We start from the raw sequence: 23,029 nt of genomic DNA, 5'->3' as shown, positions 1-23,029 counted from the left end.
GAGTATGAGAGAGGTTAAAAGATATGCTACTGACACATCCAATATCAAATCATTTCAAGCCACCACTATTCGTAGATCAGTATTACTAATTTTTTTGACTTTTACTTTCATGGGGTACGAAAAGTTATTTCTTAAAAACACCGATGCCACGTTCAAGAGATCATTCAACCTCCCCCCCCCCCCCCCCCAACAATATAGAGAGTCCCAGCGTAATCGTATACAATCGTGCATACATCAGATAGAGTGTTAACAAATTCATACCGAATTCTTCCGAATTCTAACCCACAACTTAATACAGTGAAACCCAGAGAGTATTTTTTTCTCTTTTCTATAAATATTTTTTGACGTGACGTCTAATAAATCTATGAACGCCGGCTTCACGCACGAAAAAGGATGACTCAATGTCCCGTTACGCTCATTGTACGCTTGCGCCGCATCTATCTCTCTTCCACTCGATTGGAACAACCATCGACTTTTTCGAGGCACATTAAACTTGAAACACTCCCATTCGTTTCCTACCTTTCCTATCATCGTCCTATCCTTAACAGAATAACACAGATTTTAAGAAGTTAAATAGCAAACTTGTATAAAAGTTGTAGTTAAAATAATCTCTTCGTTAAAGTAATGAGCATATTTGAATTAATGAGTGCGAATAAAAGTAAATTTATCAATTAAATTGTAGATTTCATTTCACTCCTCCTTTATATCCATACAAAATAATAATAATTCAATAAAAAAAAATTCAATTTTATTCATAAAAGTATGCAATCATTATTTCATCGATGTTTTGTTATGACGTTGTCACGTTAAACTATCGTCTGTAAACCGACTTTACAGACAACCAATTTTTTTGACATGCGTTGTGTCTGCGAAACAAAAACCTCCATCTGTGTACTCTGTCGTAGCTTTGAATATATATACTGTATAGAAGTCGCCAGCCCAGGTTAAAATTTCTAACACGGTTTTGAGGTAGTTGGTTAATTCACCGCCGCAATCGCCACCATCTCTAGGGCATCGACTTGTGGTGGTCCCTGGCGGACAAGTGTCGAACTCTTCAAACACTCCTTCCCCCTCCCGTTGAACGACCTTGAGCTGCAGTGAATGATGGATGGGGGGTGCGGGGAATGACAGCGGGCGACAGCGCTGCGCTCTAACGTGTAAATAACAACTAGGACGATACAGGGCGTTACGGCAGCGCACTGCAGCGGTGAAGTTCCCAAGCTGCTCATCATACGCTCCTGAAAAACGTAGAGTAAATCCTATCCACTCGCGACTTCTGTACAGTATATATATTCAAAGGTCGTAGCCACGCGGTTCAGCTCGACTTCGGGCGCTCGCCGACTACGACTCAGCAGGCCAGGCTCGCAGAGAGCGCAACACACGTCTCGACAGGAGAGGACTTCAACGAAGGCGCTGCGAGGGTAACGACCGTCTTCCGCCAATCCCCGGGCATTACCGGCGACCTTCGAGGCAAGACCTGCACCCCCCCCCCCCCCCCGGACCCAGGACTGCTCGTGCCACCCGCGCGAAGTTTGACCCTCCTTGGAGGCAGGAGTGTGAGGACAGATTGTTGACCGCGGTGTTGCTGGAGTGAAGCAACAGGGCGGTCACAATTTACCTGCGCCACTCTGCTACGTCATCGTCGTGCACCTTCGACCGTCCTCGGGACTGCTCGGAACACCCAATACCCTCTCAACACCTGCCTAACGAAATAACTTTCACAAAATGACAAAAACCAATAAAAAATGAACATTTTCTAATTAAACACAAAAATAAATACTTCTTCAAAGAAAATAAACTCACGTAGGCAACAGCTAACTAAACAACGAAGAAAGTTACTGGTACCGGTAAAAGTGGCGATAGACGCTGGCATTTCGGGTCCGCGCCGTAGATTTCCCGTGAAAATTTCGGGATTTCGTTTCCTTTTCGACGCTGTAGCTCTCACATTCACTCGGCGATTGACTTTTTAAGCTTTTTTGTATTCCATTCAACGTGATCTTTCCTCCGACTTGAGTTTTTCACAAGTAATACGAAACTTATTTATTTTGTAATCGCTTGTAATCAGTGGAAGATTTTTTACTGTCTCACTTTTGGACCCTAGCAGTGCTACGCAAAGCTATTCACAATTTCCACGCTGCACCAGTTCATAACTCCACACGAAGATAATTCGCAACAATCACGCACATCCGCCTACAATGACGTCACCAGGCGAAACAAATACTGCGCTACAAACACGTGCAGACATGATCTATCCGCTGTGGGCTCAACCACTGTTGACGCATTATTATTCTCGCGGATATTTTCGATTCAAATCCGACGGTATCTCGTCACACCGACCATCACTGCAAACGAGCGAATAACACGTATTCACGTCAAAAGTACACAACGGAGGCTCACAAATCGTAAACAGACGTGGCGTCCAAGGGGCCGTGCAAAGAAGGAGTCTTCTACAGATTTGAGAATCTTCATCATCCGCTGTGACTCGTTCACGGTATTTTTTCCTTGACTCTCTGATGACTTCATTGCCTCGACTCGTTCTAACGGGCCGCGAAGAAGTTTCACTCCGAACATTCGACCTGAAAACATTTTTTAAACTGAAGATGACGTATTTCGCTTTCTCCCTCCCTCCTCGGACCGCAATCAGCGACTCAACGAGGCACTCAGTCGACGAGCTGTCACTGCGGGGGAGGACAGACTCCAGGGATACAGGGATCCAGACTCCAGCGCTCCAGTGTTGACAATGGTGGAGCTCGCGTCTCGCGTCATGCATTATTCAGACGAGGGAGGGGACCGCGACCCAGATAGCGCCGTAGCAGCCGGCCGCAGACACGCGCCACACCACACCACACACCACCACACCACCACACCACCACACCACCACAACAACACAGCACTTTGCGTCTCTCGTCCTCGGCTTGCAGTATTGCATTTCAATGGCCATTCACTCTCTCTCTTGCGATTTCCGTCATCGGCAACTGTCCTTGTCTCGGTGTGCTCTGTTTGCCAGATGTACGACATGCGGCACGAAACTATTAAACACTACTTTATAAAGGAATGAATATTTTTTTAAAATTGTATCTGAAAATTAATTTTGTAAAGGAAAATTTGGAATGTGATTTTTCGGAAATACATTTTATTCTTGCATTTCCTCGAGAACATCAGCTGATATATTCAATTTTCACTTCCAAGGAAACGTAACAAAGTATAATATCTTTGTTTCAACAGATTTCTTCAAACAATTTTGATGCCATTTTATTTGAATAATTTTGACTGAATAGTTTACATACTTTACATAATTGTTATTAACAGTAGCCGACTGCTACATGGATGGTGTTATGCAAAAATGAGTTAACCAACAAAAGGAAAAAAAGTTATTGAAATAATTCTGTACGTAAAATGACACTTAATTGAGCTAATTTTTTTAAACCGAAATTCCTTGCTACTTCTGCCATCTTGAGACCAAACATTCAACGCACTGCCACATTAGCGGTTATTGTGTGTTCGACTTTGAGCTCAATTTACTCAGTTGAAAATGTTTGTGGGTTGAACCATTTTTACATAACACCGTCCACATATAGTTTCTCCTAGCAAAAAAATAATTGGGCTTTATTTATTTGATGTGTAACGTGATGCGACGGAAGTCGAGGAACGGAAATGTGTAACAACCCACGGTGCCGCCATCTATGACGGTTGGCGCGAACCAAACTACACAAAGACAAAGGGAAACTTTATAGTATTAACGGTCTAGTGAATTTTAATCAGACGGGCAGTATTTTAAAATTCCTTGACGAATATCACGTCCAGATCCTGGGGTTTAGAAATTTTTTCAAGCCGTTTCCGCTTTTATAGGAGCCGTTTCATTATACGTAGTTTAAAATTTCGGTCTGCTACTCAAATTATTCAACAGTCGACGTAGTTGCTCCGGCAGCTATTTCTTGCAGCGGGCGCGGAAACTACGTGCGATTCGCGTCCAGAAATGTATAGTTGAAACCACAATTTGCGTACAATTCTCGGCATTATTGGAAAGAATATAACGCTAAATCTAGTGTTCGAGTTTTGTATCACCCAAGTTTATTTGCAACACGAGAACACATGAATTTGCTCGTTACCGAGGTTACACATCGCTGGAGAGTGCAAGTACCGAAAGACTCGATCCCCTCAACCTTTCAGCATGACTACAACCACAGCAATACTGACAACTGACACTGGTTAAATGGTGCTGGAAAGTAATCAAACAAAAAGCCGGACTGCAGTATTACATCTTTATCTTCATTTACTTGTGATTAAATGTCACGGTGATCGTTCAGATCTCGTCCACAGCCACGCGCTTAGAGGCGACACGGCGCTGGAAACACCAGCGTGTTACGGTTCGATTTTTCGCCCCGAACGATTTCTCCTATAGTGCGCAACACCTGCACCACATACAAGACAAGCGGGTGGCAAGACGACTAGTCGATGCCGTCACGCTGATTGACAGCTCCGTCGCTATGTCCGAAGGTGGATCTCGGACTTGGAGCCGCGACCCAAATGTAAGTTGGACTATGTTTTATTTTGGAAGAAAGGAACTTATCCGCTGACAACGGAACGAGGTTGGGACTTAGCCTCAGAATAAGGTAAAGGTAAAAACTCGCTAAGAAACTCGTCGAGAGCGAGTAGGAACTCGCTTAACGAATTTTCTAGCCTCCTCCTATTGCAACCTTTAACCAGATGCCACCAGCGACCTTCGCCTGACTTGCCGGGCGCTGCCGTCCGAGCGGTTACGAGCTCGTCCGCCAGGGGAGGAAGCGGCGCTGTCGGCGCCGTGACGGGCTGCAGACCTGCCAGTCCCCCGGGAGGTCAAGGACGCGGTGGTCCGGCGAGATGCAAGTCATCCCGGAGTCGTCCCGCTGCACTTGCTCCTCGTGACCGCCTCTTGCCGCCCGTCGTCTGTGACGGGGCTGAACCGAGGCCCGCGCCACGCCGTGGAACGTCGTTACCTTCTGCGCGTCGCCCGCCGAGAGGTGTCGCTCGGTCAGCGAGCCACAGCCGCTTCCAGGGCGAAGAGTCCGCCGACGTCGGCCATCTTCAGCGTAACCGTCACCCACTTGAGGGTCTCGGGAAGATGGCAATGGCCGCGGAAAGTATGCGGTCCTTATTAGCAACAATCGGAAAGGCCACCAGATCTGATAAATAGGTGGCGACACTTGTGTTCTCGCGGTTCGTTTTAAGACTTCACTATCCAACCCATGCTCGAGGTGCAAACTGTTCATTGGCTGCCGCTTGTGTTGGTCAACATCTCCCGTCCTTCCCCGGCTCACTATTGGCTCCACATCTTCCAAGTGTCAGATCACCCCTCAGGTGTTAAAGCCCCCGCCCACCCGGGCACAAACGCGGTGCGCAGAGCTTCAGGAAATACACACGCGATTTCAAAACTACTCAACATATCCGAGTGGGGTCTGCTTACGAAAAGCATATAAGAGTTCGCTGAGGGCACTTGATTTCGGATTAAGTTTTTAAACCGTATTTTTATAAGAGTTAGAATGGCTAAAACGCATGTTTTAAGAGTGATTTTTTTGGCGTGAAACAACGAGTACAGATCATTGAAAGCACTTAGGGGACTTGCATTACACCTTTATCTTCATTTCTCGGCCATATAATGTTACGGTCGCCGCTCAAATTTCTCAGTTATCCTGTGACGACGAGAAGACTGCGCGCCAGTCCAGAGGAGACACCGCGCTAGAAGCACCAGTGGGCGTCGCGCTTATCATCCCGCCTCACGAACACTCATACGCCCCTGACGAGGCGGGCCTCTTAAAGGCAGTCAGTGGTGAAGTATACCGTAGAATGGTATTCGTAACAATAGTATCTGAAAAACTCCAAACAAGTGTAAGTATTTGAATTATCACTAGCAATTTTGTCATCTTGTAGTAATTTCAAGTAATTAGGGATCGTACATTAATCACGTGAGGCTCGAAAAGGGGGGGGGGGGGTTCGGGAAAAATCACGAAATATCACAAGGGGGGAGGAGGGGCGTAGAGAGATATCACGTGTATTAATTTTTTCGCGCGATTTCTACTAAACCGAAAAGCGACGCGTGACCTTGACTCGCCGTAGCCAGGCGACAATATCCCCGCCCGCCGCAACATGAACCACCCGGCTCGGCTTGCCAGTCGCCAGAAAGACTGTGATTTTGGCGCCGAATACATGCTGTGCTTAATTTTCCAGAATTAAATTAGATTATACCTATATATTTAAAGATAATATTCTGAAATTTTGAAAAATATTTTGTATTAAAAAAATACACGCTTTTTATGGTAGGGGGGGGGGGGGGTAAGTCTAAAACCTCACCACAAATCACTAGGGGGGAAGGGGGGGGGGGGGGTAAAAAATTTGCTTAAAAAACATTACGTGTTTAATGGACGACCCCTTACTTCCTCTGACTTACAGACTCGCAAGTATACGTTCGTGAACGTACAACCTAGATTGTCATCACAGCTGTGGCGTTGACTTCGTCGTGTATAGAAAATACTGGTGATACTTTTCTGTTCGCACAGTAAATTGCAAACACTATATTTGCAGGCAAAAGCAATGGAAGAAATCCTCCTATAATATTCTTGTTAAAAGTCTATAATTTTTGCTTAGCTTTTTGCACGCCTGCACCAGTTTTGTGTTTGGTCTTGCGTGAGTTAGTCTTTGACTTGATGGAGCTGGCTCGACGATCACCCAGTCCTAATAATTTGGTCTTTGCCTTCAAGATTTTGGAAACGCCCCAGGCCGCGATTTTCTCTCCTAGTCCCGCGTTCGACGATTTACTTATATCTTCGGCTTCCTGTGCCAATATCTCGTCGGCCCGGTGCCTGGATTCCAGATCCTTGCTTAATGAGTATGCAATATCGTGCTGCTTGCACTTTTCGTCGAGAGAATTAATGCCAACGTCACCGCGAGATAATCTTTTCGCTAAACACTGTGTTTGTAAATTTACGAAACATTTTTTTTTTTTGCAGTGTCCAGACTCCGGCTGCTGCAATTTAACAAGAGGCTTCGCGTTCAGAGGAGTTGGAAAATGACGACTCACGATGGAAACGTCCTTTCAGACTCCTGTTCCCGCTACTTGGGCACACGCAGGCACACACAGAGGTGCGTTCCGCCAGCGGTCTCTGGCGATCCAAGGTTCACGTTGTTGTAATTCGAAATTACTTCTTGACAGCGACACAAACCCTGTCGCACCCCGGGCAATCATTATAACACGAAAGCAAGGCGCAGAATTGCTGCGCGCACGATAAGTGGTTTAATGGTTTATTTTGGGACTGGATTGTAGACCAAGAGTAGACCCGCGGGCTACGCTGCAGTGTCCTTCGCTGTCGAGAGCAAGGAGGGCCGACAGGGTAAATGGATTACACCTGCTTCAAACATGTAGTCATCGATAACCAAGGACAATGGAGCAAATCATGTTGTCCCTTCCACCTTCACCCCCGCCTTTTCAATTACTTAATGTTTACTTTTCCAAACCCCACAATTAAAAAAAAAAAAATTATCTGTGCTTAACCCTTTCAGCCAAACTTGGTCAATTCCTAAGATATACCTAATAATTTTTTTTACTGTAATTATTGTTTTGAATATTTTTTTTTGTGCGGCAATAATCTTACGCTATAATTATAATAATTATTAAAAGTAAAATTTATATTTACCAAAACCATAAAGTATGAGCTCTACTGGAATGTAGTACACATTAACCCACACATTCAAGGTTTTGATAAAAAAAAACCGCGCATCAGCGATATATAAAACTGGCCACACTTCAGTAACCAAATATACTGGAAACGTTCAACGCATAGCTGGCAAAGGTTTTCTATGAATTCTATAACCAACAGATCTGTTAATTTTCGTCCTGTCAGGGCAAACCCGAGCATTGAAAAATGTAGAGAAACCCCCCACCGCGCCCTGTCGAAGCCCATGCCTCGCTCTGCACGTGCTGACGGAAGGGAAGCCTTCTTTTCACAGACGAGAGAGCCAAACGCCCGATCGTGCATATTCGGTTTTTTTTTTTTGTTCATTGTAACTCATGATAACTAATGGCCAATTAGGTTAGGTTAGCTACATTATAAATACTTTAAAACATTGTGGACGGTTGATTTAGTTAGGATAGCTACATTAAAGATACTGTGAAATCATTTAAACGGTTTCCTAGCCCTGGATAGCTGCATATTAAAAAAGTTATTTGCTATGCAACCATAACATTATTTTACAGTATTTTTCAATGTAGCTATACTTAACCTAATATAACCAACCATCCACATAATGTAGCTAACCTATCCTAAACGACCGCAAAATTTAATGCCACACCGGTTTATACAATGAGATAGAACGGGGGGGAAAGCAAGCATGAACTAGGGGAACTTCGGGTGTGGCTCTCTCGTCTGTGAGATGAAGGCTTCCCGCTGACGGAACGCCAGCTATTGTGAGTCGCGGAACCCTGTGTTTAGCCGCACATGAATGGCGCGCTCCCCTGCGCTTGGCTCATCTGGGTCGCCTCCTGCCCCTCCTGGCGGCGCGAGGTCTGACCCCGGGCGCAGGTTTGCCAACAACGGCGACAATGCGCGGCCCGTCTCCCTGGGCGACCTTGGAGGGGCAGGGGCGAGACGGGGAAGCACTCAAACAGCGAGAACCGAACACCAAGTTCAAATCTGACCATCGGCAAAACCTGGTTCTAGCAATGTTTAAAAAATTTGTTGTCTGTAAAGTCGGTTTACGGACGATAGTTTAACGTGACAACGTCATAACAAAACATTGATGAAATGATTGCATACTTTTATGAATAAATTGAATCATTTTTATTTTAATAATAAAAGAATAAATACTTGAATTTATACTAGTAGGCTAATCAGATTTTTAAAATGCAAGAATAATCAACCTTTATTGCCGAAATTGTTGTTGTAATAAGCAATGAAAACCACATTAACTTCTCGTTTAAATATAATTATCAACAAGTTTTCATATAAATAAACTGTAATCAAATATCTAACAACCAATTATTACTGCACTCGCCGACAGATGCTACTTTTAATAATACAAGAATAAATACAGCGTAACGGGACAATGTGCGTAACGGAACAATGTGCATAACGGGACACTTTTTCGTGCGTGCAGCCTGCGTTCATCGTTTTATTAGACGTTCTCACGTCAAAAAAAAGGGGGTGGGGAGTTTGTAAAGTCGGTTTACGGACGATAATTTTACGTGATAACGTCATAAGAAAACAATGATGAAAAAATTTCATACATTTATTTAATTTTCATATATTATTTACAGTTTTTTTTGCAAATTTAATTTAAATATATTTGTTCAAATATAAATCACGAACAATCAGTTTAAAAAGCCCTTCCTTAACACTGTTTTGATATAATTATAAAAGATTTTCTCGCACGGTGGTTGGCCGGTTCTTGCACGCTCCGCTCAGGCGGAACGTGACATTTCTTCGTTCGTGCTGCCCCGGCGTTCATCAATTTATAAGACGTTATCACGTCAAAAAAAATTATATTATTCCCCCCCTCCCTTTTTTCCCCCCCCTTTTCTACCCAACAAACCAAACCACGCATTTTAAAATCCTACGCACGGTCCTTAGCAGTAGAGCCAATATTGCACAGTGTTGGCACACTAACATGTGGTTGGACATACAGAACAATGTGTATGATATTTGTATTAAAGAAGACAGCAATGTTTTGTGTACGTGGCCGAATGGCACCCGATCTGAGGACATCATGTACCAGGAAGTACCCCACGTAGGAGCGGTGGAGCGTGAGGAGTGTGTGGAGTACGGTGTGCCGCGGACCTTGGCAGGCCCCGCGGTTGCGCAACCAGCGTCACCACACGCTTCTGGCGCTGCGCCCGTTACATCAGCGAGCACCGAGCACCGAGCACCGAGCACCGAGCCAACGAGCCACCGCCGGGCTCCAAGGACGAGCCTCGCTCGCCCCGCGCGGCTCCGGAAGCCACGTCACACGAGCTAGCTCGCACGAGGGCTTAAAGCCCCGTCTGCCAACGCGCGCGCGCACACACACACACGGTGCGCTGAGCTCCAGGGAGAAACAACTCCATTTCAAAACTACTCAACGCATCCGCCCGTAGTCTGTTTACGAAAAACATTTATGAATTCGCCGAAGCCAACGAGTAGATTTTTTTCCCCCGAAGTATTTTAAAAACAATATTTTAAGAAAAGTTAAATTGGCCACAAAGCCTGTTTTCAGAGGAATTTTTCGGCATAAAACCGGTACAGGACTTGCATTACACCTTTAACTTCGTTTCTCCGCCATGTAATGTTACGGCCACCGGTCAAATTTCATAGTTTTCTCAAGGACGACCGGAAGACTGAGCGCCAGTTCAGAGCCTTGCGCTTAGAGGCGATGCCACGCTAGAAGCACCAACGAGCGTCGCACTTATCATCCCGCCTCACCAACAAGATGCACCCTCGCCTCGGAAAACAGAAATCACACACATCAGGGATAAGGCGGGAGGAACATCAGCAACGACCCACGGCGAACATCTCAGCAGTGCCTGGGGTGGTTGCTGGGAACATCGGGGAACTAAGCCTGGGCCGATCAGAAAAGTGGTCTCTCAGGGATGAGAGTCCAGTGTGTTACCACTGCGCCACTCGCTTCCCACGAATGTGTACTTGTTCTTAACCTTGATTACAGGCTGTGCTGCACTTAGTACTTGTACTCTTGAGCGATTCAAGGACTCGGGGCAAGGCAAAATAAATCTATTTTTTTTTTTAAGAATCCAGTATAGGTACTATTTTGGATTAATCGTTTGTATGTAGCCTTGTCTTAAAACTGCTCATTTTTCGTTTTTCAATTTTCATTCATTGAATAAATAAAAATTAAGTTTTATTTCCAAAACCATAGAAACCTGAAATTTACAGGGTTTTAGGACAAATTATTATTTTTTTATTTATTAATTGGTTTACTACAAATTGGTATACTACAAAAAAAAGGTTACATACAAACTGTTAATCCAGAAATACATGCTAGGATATAAAAATTAGGTTCATAAAATAACATTTAATAAGGTCTTGTTTAGTAAAAAAAAAATCCTTTATAAACAAATAATTACAGTTACATTAATAATTTATCACGAGCAAAAACACGTAATATTAGCGGAAAAATAATTTAGGATAGTTTTGATACCCTTTCAAATTATAGCTTAGGCTGGGCTGTGTTTCAGATCCGCAAGGCGCGCGCCCGAGGTCGAGTGCAAGTACGCACGAGTGCAAGTACACAAGTACACACGGGAGTTCGCCAAGTGCGGCAGTCCGCTCTCTCCGTCCACCAGGACTGGCGCGCGGTTCCCAGAGGCAGTGTGACCAACATTCCCGGACATCCCCGCGCCGCGTGACGTCACCGCCTGCCGTTTGCAAGCTGACCGGCCGTCGGAGAACTGCCGCTTCAGAGAAAGCGGCGTTTCGCGCGAAGAAGGGCGTCGGAGCGGCGTCCGGTGAGATCCTTCAGAGCTGTTTGGTCAAAACTTGTACATGCGTATGTGCGGTACGTGTAGCCACCACTTAAAAACAAGCCCAATTGTGTGTATTGTACTAATGGGAATTTACGTAAATAAATATAGCGTTTTTATGAGCTAAAATATTATAATAGTGAAACAAAAAAGGTTAACCCGCTATTCTTAGTTTAACATAAAACGAACACTACCTTCATTATCTATTAAATATTTAATATAATATTCAACCTTTTTTTTTCGTGAATATAAAGATACGGAAGTATAAAATAATGTATATATTTTTTAACGTATAAATGTATATTGGGGCCTAGATACCTGAGCCAAAGGAATTCTGGATCAAACATATCCTGATATATTTCGGGACAAAACTAAATTCCTTTTGTTTTGTGTGTGGTCGGTAACACCGTAATAGATTGAAGTCGATTTCAGAGAACAAATGTTAAGGAATTTCGCTGAAGGGGGACCGCCCAACTGAGCACACATACGGCGTACAGAGCTTCAAAAGAAACAACTCAAGATATCAGAGTTGGTTATCTGTTTACGCCAAGCATTCAAAAACATGCTGAGGAATGATGAGCATAGTTCTGTTATGAACCGTACTTTCAGGAGATTGAAAACAAGTGTTTCAGAGAAGTGTTAGGTATGTGACACCGGGTACAGATTGTTGAAAGCACGCCATCTGATGTTACGGTCGCCGCCCAGTGTCGCAGCTGACCTGCGCACGAGGAGGAGACAGATGTATTCCGACCTTACGGCCGGCGTTCACGCGTTCCCCTCCCACATATGCGCCCTAATAGCGTAGGGTGGGAGTAGCATTCCAGTTCGATTTATATCCATTTCAGAGATTATTTAAAACAGAACTGTGAGGGCTCGCTCCCTCTTGTTTGATCGGGAGGGTATTAGTGCTTCGGCAATGACCAGCGGCTGGGGCCACCAACCCAGAGGAAGGTTTGTTTGCATCAACAAAATATTTGTTTATATATGGCGAAATAAATATATTTTGTTAACTCAAACAAATATTTTGTAGTAGGAAAGATTCTGTTGATCCAACCAAAATGATTTTGCCAACTCAAAATGTCTATTTGGTTAGGTGAAACAAATTATTTTTGTTACTTACCGAGTTTGGTTTAACTAACAAAATATTTTGTTCCACCAAGTACATATTTGTTTCGCCATACGTATATAAATAAATATTTGTTTGATTCAAACAAACCTTTTTTCTATCCGTAGTCTCCGCCCCAGCCCCTCTACCGCACTCGGCCGACCAGACAGTTGGCTGTGTCCTGAGCCCTGAGACGAGGAGGAGACTGCCAGACACCTCGCCAGCACAGTATACTCCCCTGGCCGGGCGGGTTACGTCCACCGCCGCTGTGCTCGTCAGCGCCCAGGCACTCCGAGGCCACGCCGCGGTCAGCCCCATAGCTGGCGCCGCGGTCAGCCCCATAGCTGGCGCCGCGCCCAGAGGCCGCGAGGGGGGACAGGAAACAGCGCGCTGTTGGCCAGCGACGCGTCCCGGCTGCGTGATAGGTCGGCGCGGGGAGTCCCCACTCCCGAGTAAGGCAGCCGGCGGTTGGTCAAGCAGCGAGATGTCCCCCACGCGCCCACGGATGGCCAATCACGGACGACGCTCGAGGTCGTCTCGCGACCAGGGGATCTCGCACAAGCTCGCGGTCGGATCACAATCTCACCCGTCGACCCTGGAGAGAGCGTGAACGCAATCGGTTATGAAACAAGAGCGGCCGTGCGAGCTCTACTTACGCAGACCCGACACGTTTACTTGGACATAACACGCGATCTGGAAAAATAAAAATTGGTTGTCTCAAAAGTCGGTTTACGGACGATAGTTGAACGCGACAACGTCATAACAAAACATTGATGAAATGATTGCATACTTTTATGAATAAAATTGAATCATTTTTATTGAATTATCACTATTTTGTATGGATACAAAGGAGTGAAATAAAATCTACAATATAATTGATAAATTTACTTTTATTTGCACTCAATAATTACAATATGTTAGATTATTTTAACTATAACTTTTATACATGTTTGCTATTTAACTTCTTCCAATCTGTGTTATTCTGTTAAGGATATGACGATGATAGGAAAAGTAGGAAACAAATGGGAGTGTTTCAAGTATAATGTGCCTCGAAAAAGTCAAATCGATGGCTGTTCCAATCGAGTGGAAGAGAGAGAGATGCGGCGCAAGCGTACAATGAGTGTAACGGGACACAGCGTAACGGGACACTTTTTCGTGCGTGCAGCCGACGTTGCATCGATTTATTAGATGTTGTCACGTCAAAAAACTGCCAGTTACCCCGAGTGGTGTGTGTTTACGAAAAGCGTTTAAGAATACGCTTTTGACGGATGAGTAGTTATATTTCCGTGATTGGTTTTTGAAACTGTTATTATCAGAAGAGCGTAAATGGCCAAAAACACGCTTTCTTACACAAAAGTTTTAGGCTTGTAACTCCCGGCACAGATTCTTGCATTACACCTTTATATTCATTTCTCAGTCATTTATTGTAATGGTCACCACTCAAATCTCATAGCTGCTACATACACACGACGAAAAGACTGCGCAACCAATTCAGAGCCTTGCGCTTAGAGGTGATACCACGCTGTATGCACCAGCAAACATCGCACTTATCATCCCCAACTCACTACGGTCGGCAACAGAGCTGTGAATATTCTCACTGGTATTCGAACCTCCATATTCCCATGTTCTCATCCACTTAATATTTCCCCAAAAATTGTTTTCGCATTTTCCCTCAGAGCAGCGCGGGTTACATGGCCCAGACCCCAGCCCTACTCTAGCTTTTCAACTCGAACACACTTATTAGTAGTCACTTAACATTCTTTATTTACCTATAGCACAGTCGAAAAATTGAGGTAGTTGGGGGGGGGGGGGGGGGGGGGGGAATAATTCCGCGGTTTGGAACTATTCTGGGCGGGAAGCCTTCATTTCACAGACGAGAGAGAGCCACACCCGGAAGTTCCCCGAAGTTTACATGATTTCACAGTATCTTTAATGTAGCTATCCCAACTAAATCAACCGTCCACAATGTTTTTAAGTATTTATAATGTAGCTAACCTAACATAATTGACCATTAGTATCCTCTTATCAACACCGCCATATTTATTTACAATGAACAAAAAAAAAAAAAAACGAAGATGCACGATCGGACGTTTGGCTCTCTCGCCTGTGTAAAGAAGGCTTCCCCTGCTGGGCCAACATTCCAACCACGAGACCCGCAGCTGCTGTGGCGACAGTACATCTGCAGCTGAACCCGCGGCGGTGTTGGCTGGCTGAGCAACAAGTGCCCGCCCTGCCAAGACACAGGTGTTCCTAGACACAGGTGTTCCTAGACACAGGTGTTCCTAGACACAGGTGTTCCTAGACACAGGTGTTCCTAGACACAGGTGTTCCTAGACACAGGTTTTCCTAGACACAGGTGTTCCTAGACACAGGTTTTCCTAGACACAGGTTTTCCTAGACACAGGTTTTCCTAGACACAGGTGTTCCTAGACACAGGTGTTCCTAGACACAGGTGTTCCTAGACACAGGTGTTCCTAGACACAGGTGTTCCTAGACACAGGTGTTCCTAGACACAGGTGTTCCTAGACACAGGTGTTTCTGAAGGTACTATCCGCTCTTGAAGCTGGGCGCAGCTGGTGGCACGGCCGGATTCACTGCCTGTGGGCCCCTAGGCTGAGTCTGAGATGCGGGCCCTCTCTAAGGGGAAGGGGGGGGGGGGGTGGTATATTGAGTATCCCCTTCCAGTGAAACAGTGGGTGCCTCTTGCCTGGGTCTGGGTGGGTAGTTTTTTTAATTGATCTACAAAACTCATATTTTTGATCAATTTTCTATTTTGAAAACATTAGTTTATTATTCAACTAGACAATTTAACCAAACAGTAGGCTATTTAGAGGTTAAGGAATTTAGTGACACCCAAACCAATGAAAATAATCGAAAATTATCTATGCAGAAGAGTTTAGTTCGGCGCAATTAATCCATACAAAACAACTGGACACTATGTCGACGCGTATTTTAAGAATATAAGAAGATCCACATCGCAGTATAATTTTTATTTTCGTGTCGTGTGGTGCGGGCCAATAGGCTACAGCCTAGATAGCCTGCGCGTAAATACGGCCCTGGTTGGTAGGCCTTCAAGCGCGGTGTATTGCTGGTGCCTGGCAAGTTAACACTCGCCTGCTATCCACTTGCAATACTCAACTACTTCATACACCTAACATGACTTATATTTTGTTAATTTGGACAACAATCATTAACATCTGCAAACTTGATTGTTAAGTTAACAACCATTCACGCGGAATTTTTGGTTGGAAAATAACTCAAAAATCTGGTTTCTCTTTATTTGCCGTCACCTAAGAACTGCGATGAATTTAACGCACTCGACGCATTTCCTTAAAGTAAAAGCACTGATTATCTGGGGCATTAAGGCCGACAAAAGCTCGCGCAACACACTCCTCTTCGCCCAAAGCGGTAGGCATCGAACTGGCGCGCGTCTTCGCGTCGAAGAAGATGCCTTTATGGGACTCCAGCTACGACCCTATACTTTTACAGTGGAATATTAAAAATATAGGCTCCCTGCTATTGGGCAATTTTCTTCACTGCTAAAACAAATACGCGATAGAAAAGAAACTATGAAACTTAGCTACCATCGGACAGTGCAGTGTCTTAAGAGCCCGCCTAGTCAGAGGTGCATTTGTCTTGGTAAGTACGACACTCGCTAGTGAATCTAGTACGATATTGCCTCTAGGCGCAAGGCTATGAACATGGGGCATTTGAGCGGTAATCGCAAGAATCTGTACCGGATGTGTCATACATATAAAAAAGTATCCTTTAACACACGCGTTTGGTTTGAGTTCCGCAATCACGTATCCAAGTTTATCCCTTGATCCTGATGGCACGATACTGCATGTTTTGATCATGTGGTACATGATGATTGCGGTTTTAATTCAGTACGTCGAAGAATCCTGGCCATAAAGAATACTTGTTATAATAATGAGTTATGATCTTACGGTAAAAAACAAGATTTTTTTAAATTCAACTTAACAATTCATCGTTATATCAAAAGTTTTTTGTTATGTGTATAATTTTTCGACGTAATAAATAAAAACAGCAAGCATCATATAAATACCACAGTTCATGCCATCAGAATCAAAAGGATGATTTTGGATACGTGATACGGAACAATTACCACAAAGATTTTTGGCAATTCTCACTCTTCTAAATTCCAGTTGATAACTTGATGTAAGCTTTTGGACATACGCCATTGCTAAGCACATGTAATTACGTCTGTAGAAGAAAACTACAAAAGACCCAGAAGACAAAAACACAAATTAAGCAAAAAATTGCGTTTGTGAACAGGATATAACCACCAAATAATATTCCATAACATGAATATGGTCAACAAACATAGAAAAACAAAGAAAAATGGACTAAGAGAACGAAGAAAAAAAAACCACAAATGATGACGGAAGCACAGGTGCGACTGAGTCATCATTCATGAGTCATCATTTGCGGGGATTTTTTCGTTCTCTTAGTCCATTTTTTTCCCCTTCATTTGTTTACCATATTCATGTTATGAAATATTATGTGGTGTTTATATCCTGTTAACAATTTTTCGCTTAATTTGTGTTTTTTGTCTTTTGGGTCTTTTGAAGTTTTATTCTTCAGACATACATGTGCTTAGCAATGGCGTATGTCCAAAAGCTTACATCAAGTCATGCACTCCCACTGCACAAATCTTTCAATAGATAATAGACAAGAAACTGTTATTAAAGGGTAAGCTAACAAATTACGCTACCAAACTGAGACGTATCGCCAACGAACAGGTGATATTTGTCCAAGTTTGCAGAGGACTTGAGTCGTCCATCCCAGAGGTAATAGGAGACGTGAATTTTTTTTTTCTTCCAAGTTCCTAATTAACGGTTTTTATGTTTGTGACAGGCTAAAACTCTAAATTCTCGTGACTTTGTATTGATTCTGCATTGGCTATGGAAACTTAGCTGCCATCGGACGGTGATAGAGGAAATGCGGAGGCAGACCTGGCTCTTGCCCCTGGACGCAGGCGCCTAGGCGCGGACACTCACCAGGGGCGCGGGCCCAACTGGACGCAGCAGCCCGCCGTCATCGCGTCCACACCGCTCCACTGCCGCGGAGACACTGAGCCCTGAGCGCCGAGACCTCGTCCGGGGGGAGGGGGGGGGACACAAGGTCGCCCGCGAGCCGCCTGCATAAGCGCCGGCCATCCAGTTACGCAACCATGCACCTTCGGCAAACACTCGCTCGGCGAGCAGAGCTCCTCGGTACCATCGAGCTCTTGTTCCACCCAATGGCGGCTTCAGGATGACTTTTTGGGAGGGGCTATCGCACAAAAGAAAGGCCGTAGTTGCAAAAAAAATGAAAATGGTCAGATATTGGCCTCGGAATATTATTTACAAATTACAGGTTTCAAATACAGAAACTCAGTAGCTCCATGCAACTTTTGATGAGATAAAAGTTTACACATATGAAATTAAATATTTAATGTAAACATAAATATACACTGATCAATGAAATTGGTCTCGGGAGGGGCTATCGCCCCCACCGCCCCCCTTCTGGAGCCGCGCTTGGTTCCACAGCCATCTTCTGGCATTCCCGTTTCCCTCCGCCGCGCCGTTAGGCATTTCCGTCGCTGCTTTCTCGGCACCCGACTGCGCGTAGCGCCGACCTACCTAACAAACGCCGGGGTTCGGCAGACGACACATTTGCTGCCCCAGTGCACAATCTGCATCGTCTCCAAATTTACTGTGGGAATCTACATCACATTCGTGACAACCTTAAATAAGTATGTTGTTTACTTTTTTGTAACCCGGAGTCAAAACCTGTGCTTTGCAAAAATAACCTTCAAAAGACAGGTGCAATTTTCCTTCGGTGGCTTCGACCTCGACTCCCGAGAATCACGCAAGACGAATCACATATTAACCCCGGCACAATACGGCGAGGTCATCAGAGAAGACATCGCACGAACACGCACAACGGGGAATTCAGGTGGCTATCAGAATAAATAGGAGCCTGCTGTAAGGTAACCACCCCAGCATGAGCCCGGGTGATACCAGGCTGACCAGACTGGTATTCGAACCCGAGTCTCCGCAGCGCGAGCGAAGCGTGTTACCACTGCGCCGCGGACACACCAGCGCAGTCGCCGAGTGACCCACCCTCGGGGACGCACCACAACGCCGAAAATACAATAAAGCCGAAAACCATAACGCCGAATGCCAAATTGACTACAACGCCGACAGAAAGAAAACTGCTTTGTACCACAACGCCGAAATACATGAACGCCGAAAAATGTCATTGCATGACTGCCACAAAGGTTAGGTTTAAGGTTAGCACACAAATTCATTCAGTTTTTAGTTTTGCTCCTGTGCCCCCCCCCCCCTCCCCGCAGCAACATTTTTTCGGCGTTACTGTATTTCGGCGTTGTGGTACACATCAGTTTTCAAGCTGTCAGCGTTGCGGTCAATTTGGCATTCGGCGTCATTGTACGTTCGGCGTTGTGGTATTTCGGCGTTGTGGTAACGACCCGCTCGCAGCCACGCTGTAGCTCCCCCGGAAGCGGACTGGCAGACCTTAGAGACAGCACGGGCTTCTTAATATCTCTGCTTAGAATCATTTGTCGCTGGCACAGTGCTAATCCATTACGATTCACGAGCAATTTCTTACTACATGTTGACGTTTCGTAACTTTATAAATCCGCGGGCTTCGCGACTACGAAAGTATCTTTGTGGTTCTTAAGGCTTGGTCTCATACACGAATGTTTATTTTAATTTTCTTCTCATTAATATTATTTAAAGGAGTAGGTATCCGTGGTAAATTTTATCTCGATATCTGTCTTGAATTTGCTGTTCGGCCACGCAATATTTTTTACTTGTTTCTAATAGCGTTGAAAAACCACGCAGGTGAGCAAAAATAATCATTTACGTGAAGTCTAACCGCTCACGAATATCATTTTTTTTATATGCATCTAGGTGCAAAATTTGCGTCCAAATAACAACGCGAGTGCTGTCGTGGCAAACAGATATAAATTGCCGTAGAGCAAAGTAATGTAATTAAATCAAAATCATAGCATGTCGTTTAACACCGAGCCCAAAGAGTTGTTGACCGACTGTGGTATCTCTAACGGTGATGCAGGAACAAGAGAAAGTTCACCGCATTTCGACGCTTCTTTCTTTTCTGAGAAGTACGTGAGGCTGCGGGGGGGTCGTTACCACAACACCGAACGTACAATAACGCAGAATGCCAAATTGACCGCAACGCCGACAGCTAGAAAACTGCTGTATACCACAACGCCGAAATAACAACTGAATGAATTGTGTGTGATCCTTAAATGTACCTTAACGCCGAAATACCACAATCAAACCTAACCTAACCTAGTCCAACCTAACCTAGTCCAACCTAACCTAGTCCAACCTAACCTAGTCCAACCTAACCTAGTCCAACCTAACCTAACCTAGTCCAACCTAACCTAACCTAGTCCAACCTAACCTAACCTAGTCCAACCTAACCTAGTCCAACCTAACCTAACCTTTGTGGCAGTCCCGCAATGACAATTTTCGGCGTTGTGGTAATTCGGCGTTGTGGTAATTCGGCGTTGTGGTAATTCGGCGTTGTGGTAATTCGGCGTTGTGGTAATTCGGCGTTGTGGTACACAGCAGTTTTCTAGCTGTCGGCGTTGTGGTCAATTTGGTATTTCGGCGTTGTGGTGCGTCCCCGCTGCGAGCTAAACCCGCACTTGCGAGGCGTACACGCGGAAAGTGCTCCAGAGAGTTCGACGAAACACAAGACGAGTAACCTTCGACAGTTTCTTTTTATCAGGGTGGTGCCCCTTTTCCTTCCTCCATCCTTTTAAATCAAGAAGCCCACAGTGTGGAGGCACGCTTGCACTTTCAAAATTATAACTGTGAAACTGGAATGATAGACACCAGCAACCCCCAACCCCCCAAAAAATTAATAATGAAGATTTTCGCTCCTGAGTACAACTTAAGTTAACTGTCAATAGACGCTTGACGACTTAACGGAAGCAAATCTTCGAAACTAAAAGAGGCAAAACGAAAATGTAATAAAAATTGTGTAAACCAATATGGCGTGTTTTCGTTGCTATCTCAAAAACACTGTCACCAACTCTGCAACAGGTTGTTAATAGTTTCCACTGTTTCAGCTTTAGATTAGGTTCTAAGTAAATAAAATATATATATTATTAAACCAAAGTTTTTTTTAGAACAAAATTACTAATCGTTACTTACATTACTAAAATATTAGTAACCACATATTCCAGTAAATAATATATGTGGCGACCACCTTAGATATAATAAAACATTTATAATATTTTTTCACAGACAAGGAACTAAAAAATATCTCTTTCGGTTTTGAAGTATTAGAATTTAAAAATTTTTTGAAATATCTTGTTACAAAAGGGTGATGACGGCACGGAGGATGTAACCTGTAACGAGAATGCTGATACCTTGTTGCTTCCTGGGACCGCTACTGCTGTAGCTGATACAGAAGTTTCAGCTACTTGTAACCAGAACATTATCAGTAACTGGTTGGAACATATACCGAAAATTGCTGTAACAACCCACCTCTACGCAAAACTAATTTATTCGATGCGAAAATACTTAATGCTGTTTTGCAATAAACCGCCATGTAATAAATAAAGGAGTAGGAGGTGCAAAAAACTCATTGTATTACACACCACAAAATTAGCGGCTACCTAAATAGGGTGAATTTTCACTGGTTTGTTTGCCTGATAATAGCTTATACATTACTTATCCAAATAAATTAATGTAGTTATGTCAGCAATATATTATGAAGACTACCATCTAGAGAACAGGCCCATAACTACTTAAAAAAGAATTGGTTGTCTGTAAAGTCGGTTTACGGAAGATAGTTTAACGTGACGTCATAAAAAACATTCATGAAATGATTGCATACTTTTATGAATAAAATTGAATAAACTTTATTGAATTATCACTATTTTGTATGGATACAAAGAAGGAGTGAAATGAAATAAACAATTTAATTGATAAATTTACTTTTATTTGCACTCATTAATTCAAATATATTTATTACTTTAACGAAGAGATTATTTTAACTATAACTTTTATACATGTTTGTTATTTAACTTCTTCCAATCTGTGTTATTCTGTTAAGAATAGGACGATGACAGGAAAAGTAGGTTAACGTATGGGAGTGTTTAAAGTTTAATGTGCCTCGAAAAAGTCTAATCGATGGTTGTTCCAATCGAGTGGAAGAGAGATAGATGCGGCGCAAGCGTACAATGAGCGTAACGGGACAATGAGTCATCTTTTCCGTGCGTGCAGCCGGCGTTCATCGATTTATTAGACGCTGTGACGTCAAAACCCAGGTGTCAGTCTCGGTAGAGCACAAGGAATGCAGGTGCCGGGCCCACAGACCACAGGCTCGCGCGGCGCGCCCCGGGTAACGGTGATCCCGTCACACCCTGGGGCAGTCCGCCGGCCCGCGCATGCGCCGTTAGTCATCGCCGGCGCTCGGCCGGGAAGCCTTCATTTCACAGACGAGAGAGACACGCCAATAGTTCCTCGTAGTCCATGCCCTCTTTTTTTCCCCCGTTCTATCTCATTGTATAAACCGGCGTGGCATTAAATTTTGCGGTCGATTAGGAATAGGTTAGCTACATTATAAATACTTTAAAACATTGTGGATGGTTGGTTATATTAGGTAAGTATAGCTACATTAAAGATGGTACTGTGAAATCATGTAAACGGTTTCCTAGCCCTGGATAGCTACATATTAAAAAGTTATTTGCTAAGCAACCATAAAATGATTTTACAGTATTTTTAATGTAGCTATACTTACCTAATATAACCAACAATCCGCATTGTTTTTAAGTATTTATAATGTAGCTAACCTATCCTAATCGACAGCCAGAATTTAATGCCACGCCGGTTTATACAATGAGACAGAACGGGGGAAAAAAAAAGAGCATGAACTTCGGGGAACTTCGGGCGTGGCTCTCTCGTCTGTGAAAAGAAGGCTCCCCCATGTTCGGCAGCCCGTGTCACCGCGCAGGGGCGGAACCACCCAGCACGCGACCGCAGGCGCCGGGGAAGGAAAGTGCGACTGCGCAGGCGCTGCGACCAGTCCGCGAGGCGAGTCGCTCGTCCGGACTGCATGCGGCCCGGGTGGACTTCCCGTTTCCCGCTTCCCGCTTCCCGCTTCCCGTTCCCGAGGCCTTTCTCCGCCTGTCGTGAGCTACTTCAATGCTCGGGTACTAGCCTGCAGAGCCAGCAGAGGCGGGTATCCTCGGCTGGATCACGGGCACCTGGGTGACCGAGGGGTCCCAGTGATGTGAGAGGTACTCACCAGGTCCACAAGCACTGGGGGCTCTCCGGTGGTGTACCATGTTGGGGTGGGTTCCTCAACCTCTGTGCGCAGCCGTCGGCCCTTCAGAACTGTGCCGCGTCCGAATAACGTAAACATTCCAGGTC

General features: G+C 44.5%; 1 protein-coding gene across 7 annotated transcripts in view; it reads right to left on the bottom strand.

Moving 5' to 3' along the window:
- LOC134532126 (serine/arginine repetitive matrix protein 2) overlaps positions 1–23,029 on the bottom strand; it is a 279,404-nt gene that overhangs the window by 61,825 nt on the left and 194,550 nt on the right. Inside the window, exon 1 of one of the 7 annotated variants that reach the window (XM_063368448.1) lies at positions 17,609–17,667. The exons of the other annotated variants lie outside the window; for them this stretch is intronic. Coding sequence (XP_063224518.1) covers positions 17,609–17,649 — 41 coding nt within the window. The 5' untranslated portion in view covers positions 17,650–17,667. Of the gene's footprint in view, positions 1–17,608; positions 17,668–23,029 lie in introns of those variants that run through there. 7 annotated transcript variants of the gene reach the window in all.

This window comes from Bacillus rossius, chromosome 5, assembly GCF_032445375.1.
Source record: "Bacillus rossius redtenbacheri isolate Brsri chromosome 5, Brsri_v3, whole genome shotgun sequence".
Lineage (NCBI taxonomy): Eukaryota > Metazoa > Arthropoda > Insecta > Phasmatodea > Bacillidae > Bacillus > Bacillus rossius.
The sequence above is the reverse complement of the archived record's forward strand: the minus strand, read 5'-3'. Positions and strand labels throughout refer to the sequence as shown.